General features: G+C 61.7%; 1 protein-coding gene across 5 annotated transcripts; it reads left to right on the forward strand.

Annotated features, from left to right (window-relative positions):
- Positions 1 to 120: 120 nt before the first annotated feature.
- KCNAB2 (potassium voltage-gated channel subfamily A regulatory beta subunit 2) lies at positions 121 to 18717 on the forward strand. Of its 5 annotated transcripts, none has more exons than XM_085080038.1 (16): positions 121 to 191; positions 5599 to 5717; positions 6066 to 6107; positions 13932 to 13975; positions 14345 to 14382; positions 14559 to 14638; positions 15115 to 15159; positions 15290 to 15334; positions 15418 to 15461; positions 15587 to 15673; positions 16824 to 16909; positions 17125 to 17245; positions 17382 to 17476; positions 17668 to 17788; positions 17879 to 17967; positions 18274 to 18717. In XM_085080038.1, exons 2-16 carry the CDS (start codon positions 5641 to 5643, stop codon positions 18361 to 18363), a joined length of 1104 nt encoding a protein of 367 aa, XP_084936164.1. In that variant the 5' UTR covers positions 121 to 191; positions 5599 to 5640; the 3' UTR covers positions 18364 to 18717. The 5 variants fall into 5 exon arrangements, with proteins under 5 accessions (XP_084936164.1, XP_084936166.1, XP_084936165.1 ...); XM_085080037.1 differs by lacking the exon at positions 121 to 191 and adding an exon at positions 2126 to 2492; XM_085080040.1 differs by lacking the exon at positions 6066 to 6107.
- Positions 18718 to 19655: the final 938 nt, after the last annotated feature.

Below are 19655 nucleotides of genomic sequence, written 5' to 3' on the forward strand. Positions count from 1 at the left end.
GTCCCCGCGGTGGGCCCGGCCTGTGCCTCAGCCAACGGGAACGGCGCGTCTCCCTCGTCATTTGCATGCGGCGCGAGAGGCGGGCGGCGCGGCCAATGGGCGGCGGGAGGCGCGGGGCGAGGCGCGGCGGGGCGGGGCCGCCCCCCACGAGGGCGCGCGGCGGAGCGGCGGGAGCGGCGGACGCGGGGCAGGTGCGGGGGCGCGGGGGGAGCGGGGCCGGGCGGCGGCGATGGCGGGGGCGGTGGAACCGGGCAGGGCTGCGGGCAGAGCTACGGGCGAGGCGACCCTGCCGCACGCCCCTCCCAACGCTCCCTTGGTGGCGGAGAGCGGGGCCCTCGCCCCGCCGCCTGCTCTCGGCCCAGTGCGACCCTGGGCTGTGCGGGGATGGGGGAGGTTGGCTGTTCCTTCGTTCCCACAGCGAGTCTAAGTGACACTGTTCGTCATGGTCCGCTGGCCTGCGGCCTGTCGCCGTACACCAGGAGCGGCAGGGCAGGAGCCCCGGTGACACGTCGTGAGTCGCCGGCAAATCCCCAGTGACACGGGGGTGCGAATATTGGATTTTCCCCCGAGCCCATTTGCGCACAGCGAGTCAAGCGTCGCGGTTCCTTCAGTTTCCTGCCGTTCCTTGGTCCGTTCCTTGTCTCCCTTTGCCGCGGTGACCGGGGAGCTGCAGGCAGAAGGAGCCCCGAGCCCTGTGGTGGGTCCCCGGTCCCCTCGCAGCCCAACTGCTGCCTCCGCTGCCTCACCATTTCTTCTGCCAGGCCCGAAGCTCGCGGGCCTCTGTCTCGGCAGCGTCCATTTTTTGGGGCTGTTTTCCTCGTGATGGGGATCCCCATAGGCCTGTTCAGCCTGTGGCCGGCACGGGACTGCTCATGCGGGCACCACAGGCTCTCGTCCAGGTGAGACATGGTCTGTGCTGCTGATACGTGTGGGCAGGGCACCCAACCTGCTTCCCAAAACCACAGGTTTCTTCCCCAAGCGTTGCTGGGAGCCGCGGCGCAGCACTGTGGGTGAGTGCCAGAGCAGGCTGGGCGAGATGTATCCAGCCTGTATCACATCCCTATACAGGCCTGTTGCATATATGCAGTGATTTTCCAGCTGGTGAGCAGAAAATGCGCCTATACGTAGTTGCCGACGGCAGATTCAAGAGAGCTGCTGGTTTTATTAGTTATTACTATTACTGTTTTGATGAGGAGGGTGGCAGGGCCAGCTGTCACCTCCTGTTCGTGGCCTGCGGGTGTGTGGGTCAGATGCATCACAGAGCGGGAGCAGATCGACTTGGCACATGGCTCCCACCATCTGTGGGGGGAGCAAAGCCACTGATGGGCTGGTGCTGGGAGCATCCCCAAATGGGACGGGGTTTATGACCTCCCCTGCCTGTCACTGGCTGTTCCTGGAGATGCTGTGGCATGGAAAGCGGGCAGCCTGCTGAGATCACCCACCCTGGCAGTGCTGAGTGGTCCCTGTCAGTGTCAGCGTGTTTTGGAGCAGGCAGTGTGCCTATTGGCCCCATCGCTGCCAGGACCGTGCTGAAATGGCAGAGGAAGTGCCAAGATGCTGCCATGAAGCTGAACAGGACTCAGCTGAGGGAGAGGAACCAGGTTTCCTAATTTATAGCTTGCCAGAGCACCACTGCGTGAGCAGCCTGTCCCAATCCCTGACCCGTTTTTGTTGGCTTGGCCTCTAGTTTTCCTGTTAGATCCAGCTGCATTGGTGTTGTTATCACTGCAGGATCACTGAGCTGCGCTGCCACAGGGATCAGCCTGCTCCAGTTACTGGGGTGTATCCAAGCCGCAGGCTCCGGGGTGGGTTTTTTTGCCCAAGATAGCCAAAAAGCCAAAGGCGCTGAAAAGGCATGATGGGCTCGAGCAGAGGAGGAAGGGTGGCCAGTGGCAGAACGCGGCGGCCGGGTGACCCTGGTGCTGGAGGCAGCCCCGCAGCATCACTGCCGACGCTCTATCTGATTTTTTAAGAGAAACACACCCGGCGCGATTTAAGGCAGTGATGATGCAGCTCCTGCCCAGGCTCCCCGTGGCTCCGGACGAGCCTCCCCCCGCCTGAGCTGCGCAGGGGCGGCTGGTGGCAGCCGCTCTCTCGCCCACGCGCTGCCGGTGCCGGGCTGCGGCGCCGACACGGTTAAGGCACCGGCGGGATCGGGAGCCGGCTGCAGCCACCGGCGGAGCCAAACTTGCCGAGTCAGGATGTGAGAGCGGCAGGGACGGCTCTGCAGCATCCTTGGGTGCTGTCGCATCCTGGGGCGCGGAGGGCTCGGCTTCCCCCTCCGCTAGACGCCTGTTCCTGAGGACAGAGCGGGAATGGGGTAGGAACCGTCATCCGCTGCGTTTGCCGCCGGCTGTAGCAGCTGCTCTGCGCCGGCACCGGCGCCGCTTCCCGAGACCCGCGGAGCCTGCAGCCCGCCGGCAGCCGGGCTTTGACTCATTTCCTTGTGCCTCCCGACCGCGCATCGCCCTCGGTCCGAGCACCGGAGACAGGTAGGTGCGGTGCTGGGTGCCGGCGGGGCCGCGGCGGTGGCTCAGCCGTGCCTGGCCGGCAGCCGCGGCGCAGCAGGGAGCTGGCAGTGTCACACATCAGGGACCCGCGGGCAGCCTGATGGACCCCGTTACTTTGGCACTGGTGTACGTGACGGCAAAGCCGGAATAACCCCGGCCGACGCGCCGCGTGTGCTTTTGGGCTGTGTCATTGACTCAGGCAGCCGAGCAGCGACGGTGCCGGCGGTTTGGCGGTCACGGGCGACCTCACGTGTCGCGGCTGAGTCCCCAGCGCCCGCCTGTCGCGCTGTCGTGATGTTAGGTTGGGGAAGGCACCGGAGCCCACCCGGGCGGTCGGAGGGCCCGGTGGGCTGGGAGATGCTGCTCCGCAACAGAGGCTCCCAGGCCGAAGGAAGGGGCAGGGCTGCTGCTCTGCGGATCCCTGCGGCGCCGGTGCAGCTTTGGGGGGGGTGGGCACGGGACCAGCACGGGGCATGAGCGCAGAGGTGACGGCAGGAGGTGCCGAGGCGACAGAGCAGGGCAGCGTGAGTCATTGAGCTAAAGTCACCTTCCCCGTGGCGTGAAGGGGGGCATTTGCTTCGAACACAGCGAAAAAGGGGGAGAAATAAGGGGACGGGAACCTGGCATGGAGAGATGCTTCCCTCCACATTACCTGCATCCTTTGCCTGAGGAGCTGGGCAGGATGCTGGGGTGCCCAGGGCAGGGGTCCCCCAGCTCTCCCTGCCCCAGACCCTCACCCTTGGAGGATCAGGCTCACCAGAAGCATCAGTTTCATGCCTACATTGGCATTAATTCCATGTCCAGTTTCACCCGCTCCTGCTGTCCTGGCAGCATGTCTGGCAAGCTGCAGTATGTAGTCCCCCCCCATACTGGCCCTGCTCCTGGGGGCTTCCCAGCCACAAGCCATCCATGTCGCAGCACCCATGCTCCTGTACCCCATTGTGCTGCCAGGGACGGGAATGGACCTTGGTGGGAGCACATACCATCAGAGCACACTTCACCTGGCTTCTGGGTGCATCTTGCAGAAGAAAACACTTTTCTTCCCTCTCGGGCCATTGCCAAAACTCCTGCAGTTGCAGACTCACAGCCGAGTTGTGCCATGAGGAAGCTGGAGGTGCAGGAGCAGTCTCAGGGAAGCACCAAGCTTCCGACACAGAGGGGATTGGGCTTTTTGCAGTGCCTTTGGCTCAGAGAGCTCAGAGGGATGAATTGGCCCCAAAGGCTGGGATGCTTTGGCTCCTCAGGGTGCAGAGCCCTGACCCATGTGCCCATGGTCCAGCTGTGCTTCCCAGAAAAGTCCCTCTAGCACTGCCAGAGACTTGCCAGCCACTGTGCTTGGTACATGCAGCATTGCTAGGAGGCAACGGGGAAGGGGCACCAGGTCCTGCTGAAAATTGCAGAGATGCGAGCTCCTGGCACCACAGCCCCCTGAGATACAGAATCAGCCCGTCCTGAGCCACACAGGAGTCCAGGATTGTGGCAGTGCAAGCAAGGAGCTGCATGGCTGTGCTGGGACTCAGGGGTCCAGCTGTCCCCCACTGCAGGCGTCCCCCAGCTTCCCTCAGCTATGTTGTGCCGCTGCTAACGAAGTGACATTGAGCTGGCATGAGCAGGCAGGACAGTGCCCGGCTGGTGGCTGCTGCTGGCCCGGCGGTGCTGCAGGCAGCTGCCCACTGCCAGGCGAGGCCGCGGGAGCTGCAGAGCCAACACTAGCAGCAGCCGGGAGAAGCCGGGGGGTCACAAGAACTCGGGGTGCTCAGCCGGGTCCTGGTTGTAGGGCTCGGCAGGGTCCTGCTCCGGGCTCAGGTCAGTGCTGCGGGTCCGGGAGAGAGCGGCTGGCTCCCTCCTGACTTCTTGAAAATAAACCCGGCTTTACTGAGGCTGCTTGGGCTCCGGCTCCGGCGCGGCTGTGGCCAAGAGAGACGCACTCCTGCAGCGCTCAGGAGGAGGGCGATGGGGATCTGTGCCGGGGGCTGCAGCCCGGCCGGGAGCTGCGATGGGCGGGTGGGCGGCTCCGCGGGGATGGGCTCGGCTGCCGCAGCTGCTGCCATTGGGCTGCGTGGGCTGCAGGGGCTGCGCCGGGATGCAGGCACGCCGGGCCGGGATGCCGGAGGGATGCAGGATGCGGGAGGGATGCAGGAGGGATGCAGGATGCTGGCACACTATGCTGGGATGCAGGATGTGGGTGCAGGATGCAGGCATGCTCTGCTGGGATGCAGGCAGGATGCGATATGCAGGCACACCGTGCCGGGATGCAGGATGCAGTCATACTGTGCCAGGATGCGGGAGGGATGCAGGATGCAGGCATGCCGTGCCAGGATGCAGGCGGGATGCGTGCCAGGACATGAGCACACTGTGTAAGGCCATGCTCCCGCTGAGCCCAGGGCAGCCAGGAGGGAGCCCGGAGATGTCTCAGTCCCCATCTGGGAAAAAGAGCAGCTTGTGACCTGCAGCGTAAAGATGGCATCTCACCGGCCTAAAGAAAGATGGGATAAATTTAAATCCCAGCCCCAGTTCTGTAAGGAAGTGTCATTGTTTTCTGTGATACTGGAAACTGCTGACAGTGTTGCAGGAGCAGAAGCACAGCCCCCAGGAAGTTATGCTGGATGCCCCTGGCATGGGGACAGGGACAGGGAGGGTCGGGGTGGCTGGGGGTGAGCCCTGCTTTCCCTTGGAGCTCCCTCACTCCTGTGCACACAGCCACATGTGGGCTGCGGAAAAAGCTAGACTCTTTTCCTCCCCTGAGCTTGTCCCTTTCAGAGGGACCCTCGGGGACAGCTTCAGGGTTTTCCGAATGTTTTGTTTTTCAAGCCCGTGTTTCCTCACCATTTCCTGCGATCTCACGACCCCCAGAAGTCTGGAGAGGGCAGCCAAGCTGGGAAGCCAGGGCAACAGGGCTGGGGCGAGATGATTTTGGGATCAGTGATGGGTCAGGGTGTGAGCCCCAGGGTCTGAGGCTGGCAGGACTGCCATGTCCGTGCCGCTGCCCATGCCCCATGCCCATCCGGCTCGAGATCTTCTGCAACAGGAAGTGCCGTCATGCACGTGCCCCAAAAAACTAATTTCTTCCTCTTTTCCCCTGTGGCAGGGGTGAGGCGGCGAGTGGCTCCGGGGAGCCCAGGCTGGCTCCATGTATCCCGAATCCACCACTGACTCCCCAGCGCGACTCTCGCTGCGGCAGACGGGCTCCCCAGGGATGATTTACAGGTAAGGGTGCAGGGCAGTGCTGGGGGGACTCCGTGGGGCTTCAAACCCAAGGCTATGGCAACCCAGAACCACCACACTCCCTGAAACTGCCCTGATGCTGTCCTGGCATGCTTTGTGCAAAAGCTTCCAGGACAAAATCTCCACAGAGTAGCAGCAGCAGTTTGGGGTGCTGGTGCCTGTTATGGGCATAGTGGGCACTTTCAGGGTCATGCCAGTGCCTGCTGTGATGTCACATGGGTGGGTGCCACTGACCCTTCCCACTGCCACTGTCTCTGCCACTCAGTCCCTCTCCTCCTTTCTAATGGGGTTTGTGGCATCTTTCTTCTCTCTCCCCTTTGCTGTCGGAAGCGCGAGGTACGGGAGCCCCAAGCGCCAGCTCCAGTTCTACAGGTAACCAGGCCTTTCCCCCTCCCCAAAATCCCCCTGGCAGGAGGCTGTGGCCCCTGCTTGTGCCCAGATAATGCTGGCACAGCCGTGCCCTGCCTGCTCTGCCAGGGTCTCTCTGCATGGAATGGACATCACAGGTGTGGCATTGCCTCATCAGCTCCTTGTGGGTTTAGAAGCACGGTGTGGGGACCCTGGGGTGCGGCTGGGTGGGCGGGATCGTCCTCAAGGGCTGTCCAAGCAGCAGAGTGTGTCCACTACCGTGGGGTGTGGGGCTCAGCTCATCTTGTGGGGGAGCGTCCCATGCCAATGCTTCGTCTGGAGAAGCCCCTGGCTTTTCCCAAGAGCAGCCCCGGGAACCCAGCCAGCTGCTCCACGGCTTCTGCCATTAGGAGCAGTCTCATTAAGTGGTTCAGGAGGCAACACTCGCCCCCACCACCCTTTTACCGTCTGAAGTGAGGGCGGCGCTTTCCCTACACACTGTGCCAGCAACTGTTCCAGTGCTCTCAGGGCCGCAGCAGCCCAGTGGTGTGGGACTGGGTCTGGCCTGGCTGCCTTGGGGTGGGGGACCAGGGGCTGCTCCCCGCTGGAACTGCAGCCCCCTCACTCCATCCCGCATGTGGCTGGAGGAGGTGAGGCAGGCAGGCTGGCACTGGATGGCTCAGTGGCACTGCAAGTGTGTGTCCCAGCGCTGCCACCAGCACTGCCGAGCCCCAGCCACGGGCAAGTTTTGGCAGCCAAACTGGCCTGAACTACTGGACATATCTGGTGTAAAAGGCTCCCGAGGCCAACAGGCAGGACCAGCTGGTCCATAGGCTGCCTTCAGGCAGCACCCACCTGTGTCCACCACCAAGTTCCGTTTCGGGGCTCCTTCCCAGAGGAGGAGCCTTTCAGTCCTGCCACAGCCCAGCTCCTACTCCACTGCCGCGGGGAGGGACATTAGGAGGGCTGTGTCTGCCGCAGGGCACCCTCTCTGCTCCCCAGATGGCCCCAGTGTCCAGCTGTCCCCACTGCCCTGCGTGCCGGTGGCGGGGGATCTGTCACCGCAGGGTGAGGGGCGGCGGTGCCAGCGTTGATGAAGCAACGGCACATCCCTGGGCTTTTAGCGAGGCGCCATGAATAATTTAGCTCCCCTTCGCAAGGAAGAAAATCCCCTAATAGGGCTAATGGAGCGCGGTGAGAAGCCGGGCGCTGGGGGCCCAGCGCAGCCGCCAAGTGCTTTGGACGCCAAGCGCCGACACTCCCCTAATGCAAAACAACGCAGCGGCCGCGGCTCTTATATCTGCCCCGGGGCAGCCCAGCCTCCCAGAGCTGCGCTGCTGCTGAGCAGTTTCCCCGGCGTGGTGAGTCGGGGCCGGCGGCGCGGGTGGCGAGCGGGGCTGGGCATGGTGGGTGATGAGCTGGGATGGGCACCGCCGTGGGGCAGCCGCTGCGGGCAGCAGGGAAGTTTTTCCGTGCAGGGTGACTTGGGATTTGATCGCTTAGGGTGGTTTTCTTTTGGAGTTTGGGGTCTTCCTGGCTTTCGGCAGGCTGGTGGCTGCCAGCTTCCCAGCTTGGCAAGCCAGCCTGGCCAAACATCTCCCCAGGCAGCTGCCCTGCCTGTTACCCACTTGTTGTACCCCCAAGGCTGCTAACAGTGCCGTTATCCTGCAGAGCTCTGTCCCCCATCCCTGCTCCTTCCTCGCAAACAGCCTCTCCCGCTTGGGCACAGCACAGCTTATCCTTGGCAGCTCCTGCAGCTCCACTGCCGCTCAGCCCAGGAGCACCAGGATTTCTGCTATCAAACGGCCATGAATGCAGCCGCCACCTCCATGCTCCCTCTGCCGCCCAGTACTGTTGCTCCGCTGAGAATCAGGGAAGTGTCAAGACAGGGCAGCCGGTGGATTCCCACCCCATTCCACAGAGCAGCCCAGATCAAACCCCCAGCTCTGCTTGCTGCAGCCGTTTTACTGCTGTAGAGCAGCAGTGCAGCCGGCTCAGGCTTCTCCTTGCTGCTCTAAGGCAAGGGGATCCTACCAGGGCACAGGGATCCCACTGGGAACAAGGAGATCCCACCTAGTGCCCATACACAACAGTAGCAACCAACGCTGCCCTAATTGAAACTACTAGCCATGAAGAAGGGCTGGTGCTGGAAGTGCTGGCTCCAGTCTCCAGCTTTGAGGTGTGGCAAGAAGAGGCTGGTGATGAGGATTTGGCTTAGCTTTGCCACAGTGGAGGGAAAGGTCCCCTTTCCATGTCTCGCTGCATTCCCGAGGCCTTGCTACAGAGCAGGAGGACCACAGAGTGGTCTCTGGCAGCACTGGATGTCAAAGGAGACCCCCAGGGTTTTCTCATACCTGGCCAGCTGCAACTCCATATCCTTTGGGTTTCTTTCTCCTTTCCTCTGGAGGTCACACCTCAATGGCAGAGAGCACTTCACTTTTGGCTCCTGCAGCTGTCAATGTGAGCTTCACAGGGAAAGAAAAAACCACCAGTGAGAGCCTGGCTGGAGCCTGATGCCGGTGTAGATCTGTCACAGTGCATCCCCAGTGGCCACGCCGGCACCAGCACCACAGTTTTGGCCCCAGTCCCTGCTCCTTGCAGACACTGAGAACGAGGGAAGTTGCAGAGAGAGGCACGGAAATCGATGCCGGTGTCACTGCCACTGAGGTCCCAGCCTTAGAGACAGCAAGGACTTGGGTGTGTGAGGAGCCCACCCTGCGGCAGGCTATTTTCGGCAGCCGCACCGGCTGGGAGGTCGCTGCCGCGGTGGTGGGGAAGGTGTTGGCTGGTGGCGCACATTGCGGCAGCGTGACGCAGGCACAGCAAGCGCCCGGTGCCCACAGACCCTCTGCCGATGTCCACCCTTTCTGGGGAGCCCCACAGGGACCCCTTTCCCATCCTGATTTCCCTTGCCCACTGGCATAGAGTGCCAGACTCTCCCCAGCAGTATTTGTGCCGCTGCTCACCATGCCGCCACCAGCTCCTGGGACCCACTGCGTCCCTCGCAGGGATGCAGACCAGTGCAGCCCAGAGGGTGCAAGCTGGGAGCCAGCACAGCCAGGGCACGGGCCATGCTGCTGCAACGTGGCTTGGGGCAACTGTGGCAGGCACCAGTGCAGCCTCAGACATGGAGTGTGCCGCATCCCTGTCCTGCTGCTTCTGCCTTTGTGCTTCAGCTCCCATGCCAAGGCTTTGCTCCGCTGAAGAGACTGGCTTTGCTAGGGTCCCCACGTGTCCTGGCAAGGACAGGTGCCACCCCTTCGGCATGGCAGTGCGGGCAGGGCTGTGCCCCGAGTGGCGATGGAGCCCATGTCGTGCTTTTCCAGCTCTCTCCATAGCACCACAGAGCAGTTGGTGGTGTGGCTGGCCGGCAGAGCCCACGCTTGGGTGGCAGGATGCTCTCCATGACCTACAGTCAGAGCCTGCGCAGCGTGGCCAGCCAGCCCAGCCCCGAGTGGGGGCTGCCCCCAACCCCCCGGGTGGCTGACGGGCTGGAGCTGCGGCGCCTGCGGGACGTGCGGGCGGCGGCACGGGCGAAGACTCTGGAGGAGTTCCTGCGGATGCACGGGCTCTCCCTGGCCGACAGTACCGCCTGCACCACTGGCATGAAGTACAGGTAAGGCAGCGCCGTGAGGGCGGCGAGGGCCGAGGTGAGGGGATGACACAGAGGACGCTGCTTGGTGCTGGTTTGACACTTCGTCAGGAGAACGGCTCTCACCTGTGCTCACCTCAGCTCCCCTGTGCCGTGCCAAGGCTGGGAGGAGCTGATGTCCTTGGCACGCCATGCGCCAGAGAGGCGGCAGCCGATCAGCGCCGTTAGCACTTTCCTACTTGGTGATCTTTGAGTCTCTCACTTGACATTCCTGTTTGCTTCTTGGGCATTTGCAGATGCAAACACCCTCTGTGCTTTAAAGATTAGGCATCTGGAGGAAACAGCTGCCAAAGGGCTGTTTCTGCCTCACAGGTGTAAATTTCCATGTGATGGGGGTACATCTCTGCCTGATGGGTGTGCGTCTCCCCCCAGCTGATGGGCGTGCATCACAGAGTGAGTGCATCATTAATTTTGCATGTGGTCCCGGTGCCAGGTGTATCAGGATTTCAGCCAATGTTTGTCCTTCTCTGGAGGGCGCTCTGAGCAGCTGGAGAGGCAGCCACAGCTCCTCAGAGGGATGGGGCTGCTCTGCCCAGCACAACCCTCCCCACTCTCTGCTGGCATTGCAGGTGGGGCAATGGGATGCAGGGCCTAGCACCCCTAGTAACCCAGGTCAGGCTTTGAGGGGCACCAGGGCTGAGGAGAGTGGCTGTTCTCACAGTGACAATGCAGTGGTGTCCCTTGTCCCCCACTGCAGCAAAGCCCCTGGGAGCTGGCAGCACTGCCGGCTCCTGCCGTGCTGCACTGTGCCACGCCGTGCTGCGCCGCAGGTCAGGTTCCCCTCTGCTCACAATGACCGCGGTAACATTTACACAGTGGCAAGAGCCCATCTAATATTCATGGGGACATTATTTATTGATGGGAGCAGCTGGCACAGGCACCCCAAAGGTGCTCCTTCTTTGGGCATGTCCCTGCCGCCCTGAAAATTTGTGGGGTTTCTCATCCTGTGGGGGCTAACTGCTGCCAGGTCCCCCCCGCACTGGAGCCGGCGCTGGCACTGGTGCTGGCAGGATTACTAGCTAAGGAGCTTTGCAACAGAAGGAAGCGGAGGAGATTACAAGATTTTTCATTAGGTTTGGGGCAAATGTGCATAATTTCCTGAGGGGCATGGCAGGTGCTGGCAGCCGGCATGTGGCCCCGGCCACAGGACGGTGCTGTAGTGTGGTGACTTGTGTCCCTGCTTCGCCAGGAGATGCTCGGCTGGAGTTCACCTAGCTCCACTTTGCTTGCACTGGGAAAGATTTGGGGAATATGCTTCTGGGGCTGTGGCCCCGAGGGGGACAACTTCGCCAAACAGCTGAGCTCTGCCGCGGGAGAGCCATCAGCATCGCCGCCACCTGCGCTGTAGCCCTGCCGTGGGGCTGGCGATGCACACGCGTTGCTTCCAGAGCGTTTGGTTTCGGACCTGTGCAGGGGAATCCGTGCTGCCGTGCGTGGCCGGCGGGAGGCAAGGAAGGATCTCTTCACTCCGCAGCCTCAGCCCTCGCTGTGCCCCAAACCGGGGCTGGGCCAGCAGCCGTACCCTCGGGGGGATGCCCAGCGGGGCGCAGGGGAGTCTTGCCCCGCCACGGCCACTCCGGGGGCTACCGGCAGCGGCTCTGCCCGCACTGCCCCCACCTGCCCGCGTGCCGCTCGCTCGCTTCCTGAGCTCATCAAATATTGAGGGCAGGAGGGCTGACGGGAGCGCTCCGCGCCCGCCGCCTCGCAGCCCCCCGCCGTCACGTTGGCGGCGCGCGGGAGGAGCTCCCCGCCTCGCCCGGGGCGCCGGCTAAATTTAGGCAGCTGGCGCTGCTGCCCGCCGGAGCAGCATGCAGGTCTCCTTTGTGTGCTCCGAGCACAGCATCAAGAGCCGGAGCGCGGAGGACCGGCTGAACCGACAGAATGCCGGCAGCCCCAGCCTCGGCACCCGCGGCAAGTTCCGCGCGGTGGCTATGGTGGCCCGCAGCCTGGGGCAGCTCTCGGTGCAGAACGCTCCGTCCTCCAGCGAGTCCAGCGTCAAGCAGCCGGGGATGAAATACCGGTAGGAAACGGGCACTGCTGGGGATTTCCCTGTTCCTCACCGTGATCGGGGCGGCGAGGGGGATTGGGGTCCGGGGGCGCCGCACTCCCCTTATCTCTGGTTCGCGTCCGGCTCTGTCGGTTTCTCGTCGCTAAAAGTGCTGACCGTGCGCCTCCGTGCGCTTCCTAGCTGTTTGCTCGTGTCCCCTCAGGGCAGATTTGATCCAGCCGCGCGTAAAACCTTCAGGATGGGGGGGAGAAGGAACCCTAAAATTCAGGGTAGGATTAGCATCCTTAGTGTTTGCCAAGCCGGGCTGGCTGCTGAGCCGGCAGGGTCTGGGAGTCACGGTAGCGTTAATCCGAGCTGCCATGGCATCCTTACAGTGCTGCTGGAGACTCTTACAGTGCCCTGCGAAGCGAGTGCAGAGCCGTAAGCAGCTCTGGCTGCCCATGGTAATTCTGGAAATCAGGCGATGTGTGCATGCGGGGCCCCCTGGCCAGCACCTACGGTGCTCATGAACTACATATCCTGGCTCTGGGGCAGTGTGCTGGGGGCTTCCCCCATCGAGGCTGAGTGTGTACCCAAGTTTGGGGCTGGGGCTCCCCTGGGATGAGCATGCACCTCAGGACAGGGCAGGGCCCCCCCCCAGATGAGCCTGCACGCCATGGTCCAGCTGCCAGCGGCCGCGTGCCTCCGCTGCAGCCCAGATGTGCCAGCATTAGGCACAAAGTGTGTCAGGCCAGCAGAGTTCTGGGGTGAGCCTGGCCATCACCCACCAGTGTTGGCCAAATCAGCCAAGTCCCCTTACCTGGGCACTGGGGAGGGGGCTGGTCCCACTCTGTCCAGCTCTTGAACACCAAACCCTTGCAGTAGTGGCAGCAGTACTGGGGCAATTCGCAGTAGTATCCTCAGGGCTTGGTGCTCTTGCCCCACAGTCATGTCCTCGTCCAGAGGAGGAGCATACCAGCACCACCTTCTCTCAGGCAATGGGTGATCAGCTTGGGGGTCCCCACTGGTGGCTGCTGGAGGAACAATGAAGTAAATGGATGGGATAGGAAGGCTATAGCACAGTGTGGGGGGATGCTTGGCCTTCCCAAGGTCTACCAGTATTTCCATTAGGCACCTGGTCAGCACACTTTTGGGCTGGGAAGCTGAGAGCAGTGATGGCCACCTGCCCAGGGGAACCCCAGTGACGCTCTTGGAATGGCCAGGATGAGGTAGCTGTTGTCCACTCCCCATGTCAACCCCTCATCACTGGGGCTTGAGCCGCTGCTGCCCCATGTCCATGGCCTCTGCCCACCACAAAATGCTCTAAAAACATTGCGGGACAGGGGGAGCACCAGTGCCTCCAGATGTTGGACGATAACATCTCAGCGCAGAAGGACGATGCCCTGACTCGGTGCAGCCCACAGTTGTCCGTGGCCAGGCCACAGCCGCTCCCTGCCCGGCTGCCGGTGCCCGTGTCGGCGGTGCCGGCGGTGGCGGTGCCTCCGGTTGCTATGCGACACCCGCGCGGGCGAGCTGCCGCGGCTCACCTACACTTTATTTATTTTAACGCTCATTTCTTGAGCCTTTGTCATTTTTAACAAGTAACTGGCTCTCCATCACCACGGCGAAGGCGTCTGCCAGCCTGGCCCCCTTCCCGAAAGCTGTTCTCCAGTTCCTTGTGCTGGTCAGATTTTCTGGGGTGCTCCATTTCTCTGGGATGTTGCTCCACTCCCGAGCACCCTCGCCTGGTGCAAGCCCTGTGCTTCCCTGTGCCAGGAGGCAGAGAACAGGCACAACTCATGCCGTGTATGGGATGCTTCAGTCCTGACCCACCAGCATGCTGGCTCCTCTTCCTTCAGTCTCCTTCCCCATTGCCAGCGGCACTCTCAGGGCAGCCGGACACCCCAGCCTCATCACGGGGAGCTGCTGTAATGAGGTCACTGCTCTCCCAATAGCCCTGCCGGGCACAGCATTACTGCGCAGGTGCAGGCAGTGCCACCACCGAGCTGCGGGATGCCCAGCCTGGGATGGCTCATTAATCAGTTGAGAAGGGACTCTCTTTGTGGAGCCATTCCACGTGGGGATGGGGATCAGGGGGCACCACCACATCTCCTGTTCCTCGCTCCCGGTGTGTTTAGTGGCATGCAGGATGCATGAGACAGCATTTCGGGGCTTTTTGGCACCTTTCTTAACAGTCTCTGTCTTCCAGGAACCTCGGGAAGTCTGGGCTGCGTGTGTCCTGCCTGGGTCTGGGTAAGTGCCAGGGTTTGCCACAGCCCCTTGGTGTCCCCTCAGTCCTGCAGCAGCTGCAGGCACTCCCCGGCGAGGGCAGCACTCGCCTGCCCCGGCAATGTTTGCAAAGGGAAGGAAAGGGTTTTCCTCGTCCCCGCGGCTGTTTTGAGTCACGGCCCAGAAATTGTCAAATTATTTTCTCTTTTTCTGACACAATCGGAAGCGACTGGGCCGTGCTGGGAGCACCGCACTGCACGCGGCAAGGCCAGCTGTGGTCACCACGTGCCAGGGCTGTGCTGAGGGAGCCAGGGTGGGTGGCCGGGGGCTTGAGGCAGTGGGTGCTCACTGTTCACCTCATTCACTGTGCACACACCCCTCTCTCCCTTGCAGGGACATGGGTGACTTTCGGAGGGCAGATCACAGATGAGGTAAGGCTGCATCCCTCCCCAGCCTTTCCCTGGTGGGTGGGGAGGGGATGGGGCCAGCACAGCCGTGGCTGTGGCCTAGGTGCACACGGCATGCCAGAGCTCACCAGCGCTCTGCGCACGCGCCTGTGCACCGACTCTCGGCCACCCCCTTCACCGACCCCGCTCTCTCCTCGCAGATGGCAGAGCAGCTGATGACTTTAGCTTATGACAACGGCATTAATCTCTTCGACACGGCAGAAGTTTACGCTGCTGGCAAGTAGGTACCCTGCTTTGGCAGCGCCACAGGGGTCTCACCCCACACCCTGGCTCCCACCAAACCACAGTGGCACTGGGAATCTCCCAGGTTTGCCAACTGCAAAGCAGCTTCCAGGATGGGGCTATGAGGGCTTGCTTAGAGGGGGGTCGTGGTTCTGGCAGTTCCATGCTTCTCATGGTGGCCTGTATCACGCAGGTGCAGCTGTGCACCCTTCCAGCACAGTGAGCAGCAGGTGTGCCCAGGGCATGCTTGTCTAGGGCATCAGTGTATGCCCATGCCTTCACTTAAAATTAGCAATCTACTGCGTTGGGGGCAGCTCAGTTCTGGGCGCTGCAGCCATGGGCCAAACAGTGTCCCCACAGCCACTGCATTTGCCTCTTATTCTCCTGGGGTTGGGGTCTGTCCCTGCCGTCTGTCAGCACTCCCCATGGCCACAGCAGCCAGGAGCCAACGGCTGATGTCCCCTTCCCTTGTAGGGCCGAGGTGGTGCTGGGAAACATCATCAAGAAAAAAGGGTGGAGGTAAGCCAGATGTTATCCCTGTTTGGCAAAGCTGATGGGCTAGGGAAAGCCTCGGGCAGGAATGTGCACAGGCAGAGTGCACAGGGCTTTGCAGGTGCTACCACCAGTGACTCTGTCTTTCTCCCTGCAGACGGTCCAGCCTGGTCATCACCACCAAAATCTTCTGGGGAGGAAAGTAGGTAACACTCACCCTGAAGCAGAGCAGCTAGCACGGATCAGGCTCTCACCCCAGGCTCTCACCCACCTTTCCTTTTCCAGGGCCGAGACGGAGAGGGGTCTATCCCGAAAACACATCATAGAAGGTAGGGGTAGGGGTGAGGGTGCTCGCCAGGTGCTGCTGGCCCCGGTGCCAGGCTGTGCCTCACCAGCTGCCTCGCTGCTGGCAGCATGGGGCCCAGCATGCCTGACAACCCCATCTGTGCCACAGGTCTGAAGGCATCGCTGGAGCGGCTGCAGCTGGAGTATGTGGACGTGGTGTTCGCCAACCGGCCCGACCCCAACACGCCAATGGAAGGTGGGTGCGCGCCACGGTGCCATGCTCCTCCCTGCCGCCTTTCATCGCCGTCGCGGTTGGTTTGCGCCAGGCTTGTGTTTCAAGGGCATTTTCCCTCCTGAGCAGAATCCGCTCCTTCACCACCACAGTCAGCCCGCGCCACAGTCACACTTCTGCCGCCCCCTGCCCGGCGCCAGGACCCTCTCGGGCCACGGCGGGGTGGGTTGGTGGTGCAGTGGCAGGTCACTGCCCCCATCCCAGCAGCGGTGACTCCACTTTCTCTAAATCTCTCTTTTATCACCAGGGGACCCATTTAGTTCCTCCAAGTCCAGGACTTTCATCGTAGAAGGTACTCCCTGCCCGCACTCTGCCCGCCAGCCGCTGCCTGTCCCAGCGGCATTTCCCGGGGCAGAGCCCCAACTCCTCTGTGATCCCCCATCCCCGTTCCCCCCCTCAAGCAAACCCCGCCATGAGATGCAGAGGCAGCAGCAGCACAACACAGACACCCCCCGGCCCTTCAGACTGTACTGCAGTTTAAAGGACAAAAAGCAGAGAGGCTCCCACCCCCCAGGGTCCTGCCATGGGGTGCCCTTGGCACATGCCAGGGTCTGCGGCAGGGTCCCTCCTCGCCAGGGCGGCTGTGAGCATGCTGGGGTGTGTGCCCCGGTGCCGGCCGGGTGAGCCTCATGCCCCTTGCCCTCCCCGCTGCCCGCCTTTGGCTGCAGGAGCACGCCTTGGCTTGGCCCCAGCCCGCATGGCTCAGGGCTGGCTTCCCCCAAGACCCCTGAGCGACTCACATGGGGTCCAGGCTTCCCTCCCTGGGTCTCTGTGTGTGAGCAATGCATCAGTCCCTCCCCCTGCAGCAGTGCCGGTGCTGGTAACCCCACAGGGCATGGGGCCACTGCCAGAAGCCTTGGGCTGCTCTCCGTGCTGGGAGAGCCCGGCACCGCGTGTGGCATGTCAGGTCAGCTGTGGTCCCTGGCACATCCTGGGTGGCTGCTCCCTCTGTCCCCATCCTGCTCTTCCAAAAGCATCCCCCGGACACAACCCAGCTCCTGCTGCAGCACTGGGGAGTGGGATGCTCGCCAGCAATCAGCACGGTGCAAGCCCCCTTCTTCCAGTACAGCCCCTGCTAAACCCCACCTGCCACTCTCTCCTTCCCTCTTGGCAGAGACGGTGCGAGCCATGACCCACGTCATCAACCAGGGGATGGCCATGTACTGGGGGACCTCGCGCTGGAGCTCCATGGAGATCATGGTAGGGGCCCAGGGGACCGGGGCGGCCGCAGCGGAGCAGCCCCAGCGACGCTGCTGACATTGATTTAATTAGACAGCAGCTGTTGGGAGCCAAGCGTGTGCAGATGCACTTAAGCCTTAATTATTTTTCGGGGCGGCCGCTCAGGACTTGGCTGGGGGGTTCACAGGGGGCTCGGGGAGAGCGGCGGGGCGCTGAGGGTCACATCTCTTCTGCAGGAGGCATACTCGGTGGCCCGGCAGTTCAACCTGATTCCTCCGATCTGCGAGCAGGCCGAGTACCACATGTTCCAGCGGGAAAAGGTGGAGGTGCAGCTCCCTGAGCTCTTCCACAAGATAGGTATGATAGTGGGGGTTCCTCCCCAGCCCCCCAAAGCACAATGCTCCCCAAGCCCAGTGCTGCTGAGGCCAGGTGCCACAGTCCCTGGGGGAGCTGGGAGCGGCAGCATCATCCCCCTCTTCTGCTCTGTCCCCAGGTGTTGGAGCCATGACCTGGTCCCCACTGGCCTGTGGCATTGTCTCGGGGAAGTACGATGGGGGGATCCCCCCCTACTCTCGTGCCTCACTGAAGGTGAGCTGCATCAGGGCTGGGAGGGCACATGGGGAAAGGCAGAGCTGGGGGAGCAGGGCCAGGGGCCTTGCAAAGTCTCCATGGGAACAGGAGCTCCAGGTGCCACAGCCGAGGAAGTTTTGGGGATGCCCTGCCTGTGCAAGATGCTGGTGCACCCTGATCCCACCACAACACCCCCTCCTGCTCCCCAGGGATACCAGTGGCTGAAAGACAAGATCCTGAGCGAGGAGGGCCGGCGGCAGCAGGCAAAGCTGAAGGAGCTGCAGGCCATCGCTGAGCGCCTGGGCTGCACCCTGCCCCAGCTTGCCATTGGTAAGGGGACAGGGGACAGTGGGGGACAGCTGGGAGTGACACCAGGGGTATCTGGGCCATGCTCAAGCTCTGCTCTCCCTCCTGTCCCAGCCTGGTGCCTGCGCAATGAGGGTGTCAGCTCCGTCTTACTAGGGGCTTCCAATGCTGACCAGCTGATGGAGAATATTGGAGCAATACAGGTCAGTGCTCCCAGCAGGAGCAACATTTGCCCACAGCACTCATTTGTGTGCTGCACTGTGCGGGGAAAGAGGGTTGCAAACCCAGCTCCATGACAGGTTTTGCTTGTCATGAAGGCGAGAAGCAGAGAGAAGGCTTTGCTGGGCTGAGGGGGCAGGGTCGCGCCTGACTCAGGCTCTCCCTAACTGGGTCACCCAGGCGGCAAGCTGGGGCTTGCGGCACAAACGTGGCAGGGTGGAGGCGGTGAGCATCCTCCCACGCACCAGGGTCACAATCCCAACTCGCAGTGTTGCCCCTGTCCCCCACAGGTCCTTCCAAAGCTGTCGTCTTCCATCGTCCACGAGATCGATAGCATCCTGGGCAACAAACCATACAGCAAGAAGGACTACAGATCCTAAGCGCGCCCGAGCGCGCCGCCCGCCGCGCAGCCCTCGCCGCCCGTTCGCTTGCTTACGCTTTGTTGGAGCAAAGTGGAGAGTGTGGTTTGCACCGCGAGCGCCGAGAGCCAGCGCTCCCGCCCACACTGCCCCGGACATGGCGCCGCGGCCGCCTGGCCTGGCTCTGCGGCGCAGGGATGGCCGGCGGGAGGCGAGCCCCGAGCTGCCCGGCCGCCCTGCCCGCAGCCGGAGCCGCCGCGGGGACGCGTTGCATGCGTGGCTCCTGCTCCCGCGTTGCCGGAGGCGGTGGGCGCGGGGTACACGCGGGTGCTGTACGCCCACGAGGCCGACAACACGAAGCTGTTCCCCAGCCTGCGCCCGACCCTCGCCTCTGCCCTGCGCCGCCGGCAGCACCAGCCCAGCACCGACACCGTGGGGCTGCGGTGCTCGGCGAGCACCTGCTCCCGGGACGGGGTGGGTGGGGTGGTGACAGGGAGGGAGTTTCCTGCAGGAAGAGCCCGGGATGCACCCGCCAAGCACGGGGAAGGGCTCTGCTGCGGGGAGGGCCGGGCTAGGGGAGTGTGTGTGGGTGTGTGAGTGTGTGTGTGCATGGACAGGCGTAGGGACATACAGACAGGCAGAGACATACAGACGTGTGCATTTGCAGACAGCAGCTGTGGAGGTGAACACAGCCTACACCCACCTTCAGCTGTATCTGCACAAAACTACTGAAAGCTGCTGAAAGCCTCTACACATGCACCCACATAGACGTGTTACGGGGGTGTGTACAGACACAAACACACACACACACACAGTCACACATGGACAGATGTTGATACAGATGTAGCTCAACCTCCACCGCTACCCCTGACATCAGTCTCTGAGAGATCAATACCTATTTACACATGTAGATACATGTATGTAGATGTGTACACACACCTCTGAAAATTACATATATAATGTATATAAACACACACATGTAGACACGTGTGTGCTTGTGTATATACAGATATACATAGCTCTATGTATTGATCCATATATGTAATATATAGATGTGTACATATCCATCTCAATATATTGCTGTAGATGCATCCATGTTTGTATGGATATATATATAATTATAATATATATAAGCTCTATAATTACATCCTCATCTCTATACATCTATAAACATATGCCATATATACACATGGACACAGAGATATTTATAATTTAGATACAGATACATATATATAGCTGTATGTCTAGCAATAGCTGTATATATATGGATACATGTATGATAGATACAGAGAGATAGATGATACATAAAGGCT

This window comes from Lichenostomus cassidix, chromosome 21 (assembly GCF_008360975.1).
Source record: "Lichenostomus cassidix isolate B80296 chromosome 21, HeHo_3.0, whole genome shotgun sequence".
Taxonomy (NCBI): domain Eukaryota; kingdom Metazoa; phylum Chordata; class Aves; order Passeriformes; family Meliphagidae; genus Lichenostomus; species Lichenostomus cassidix.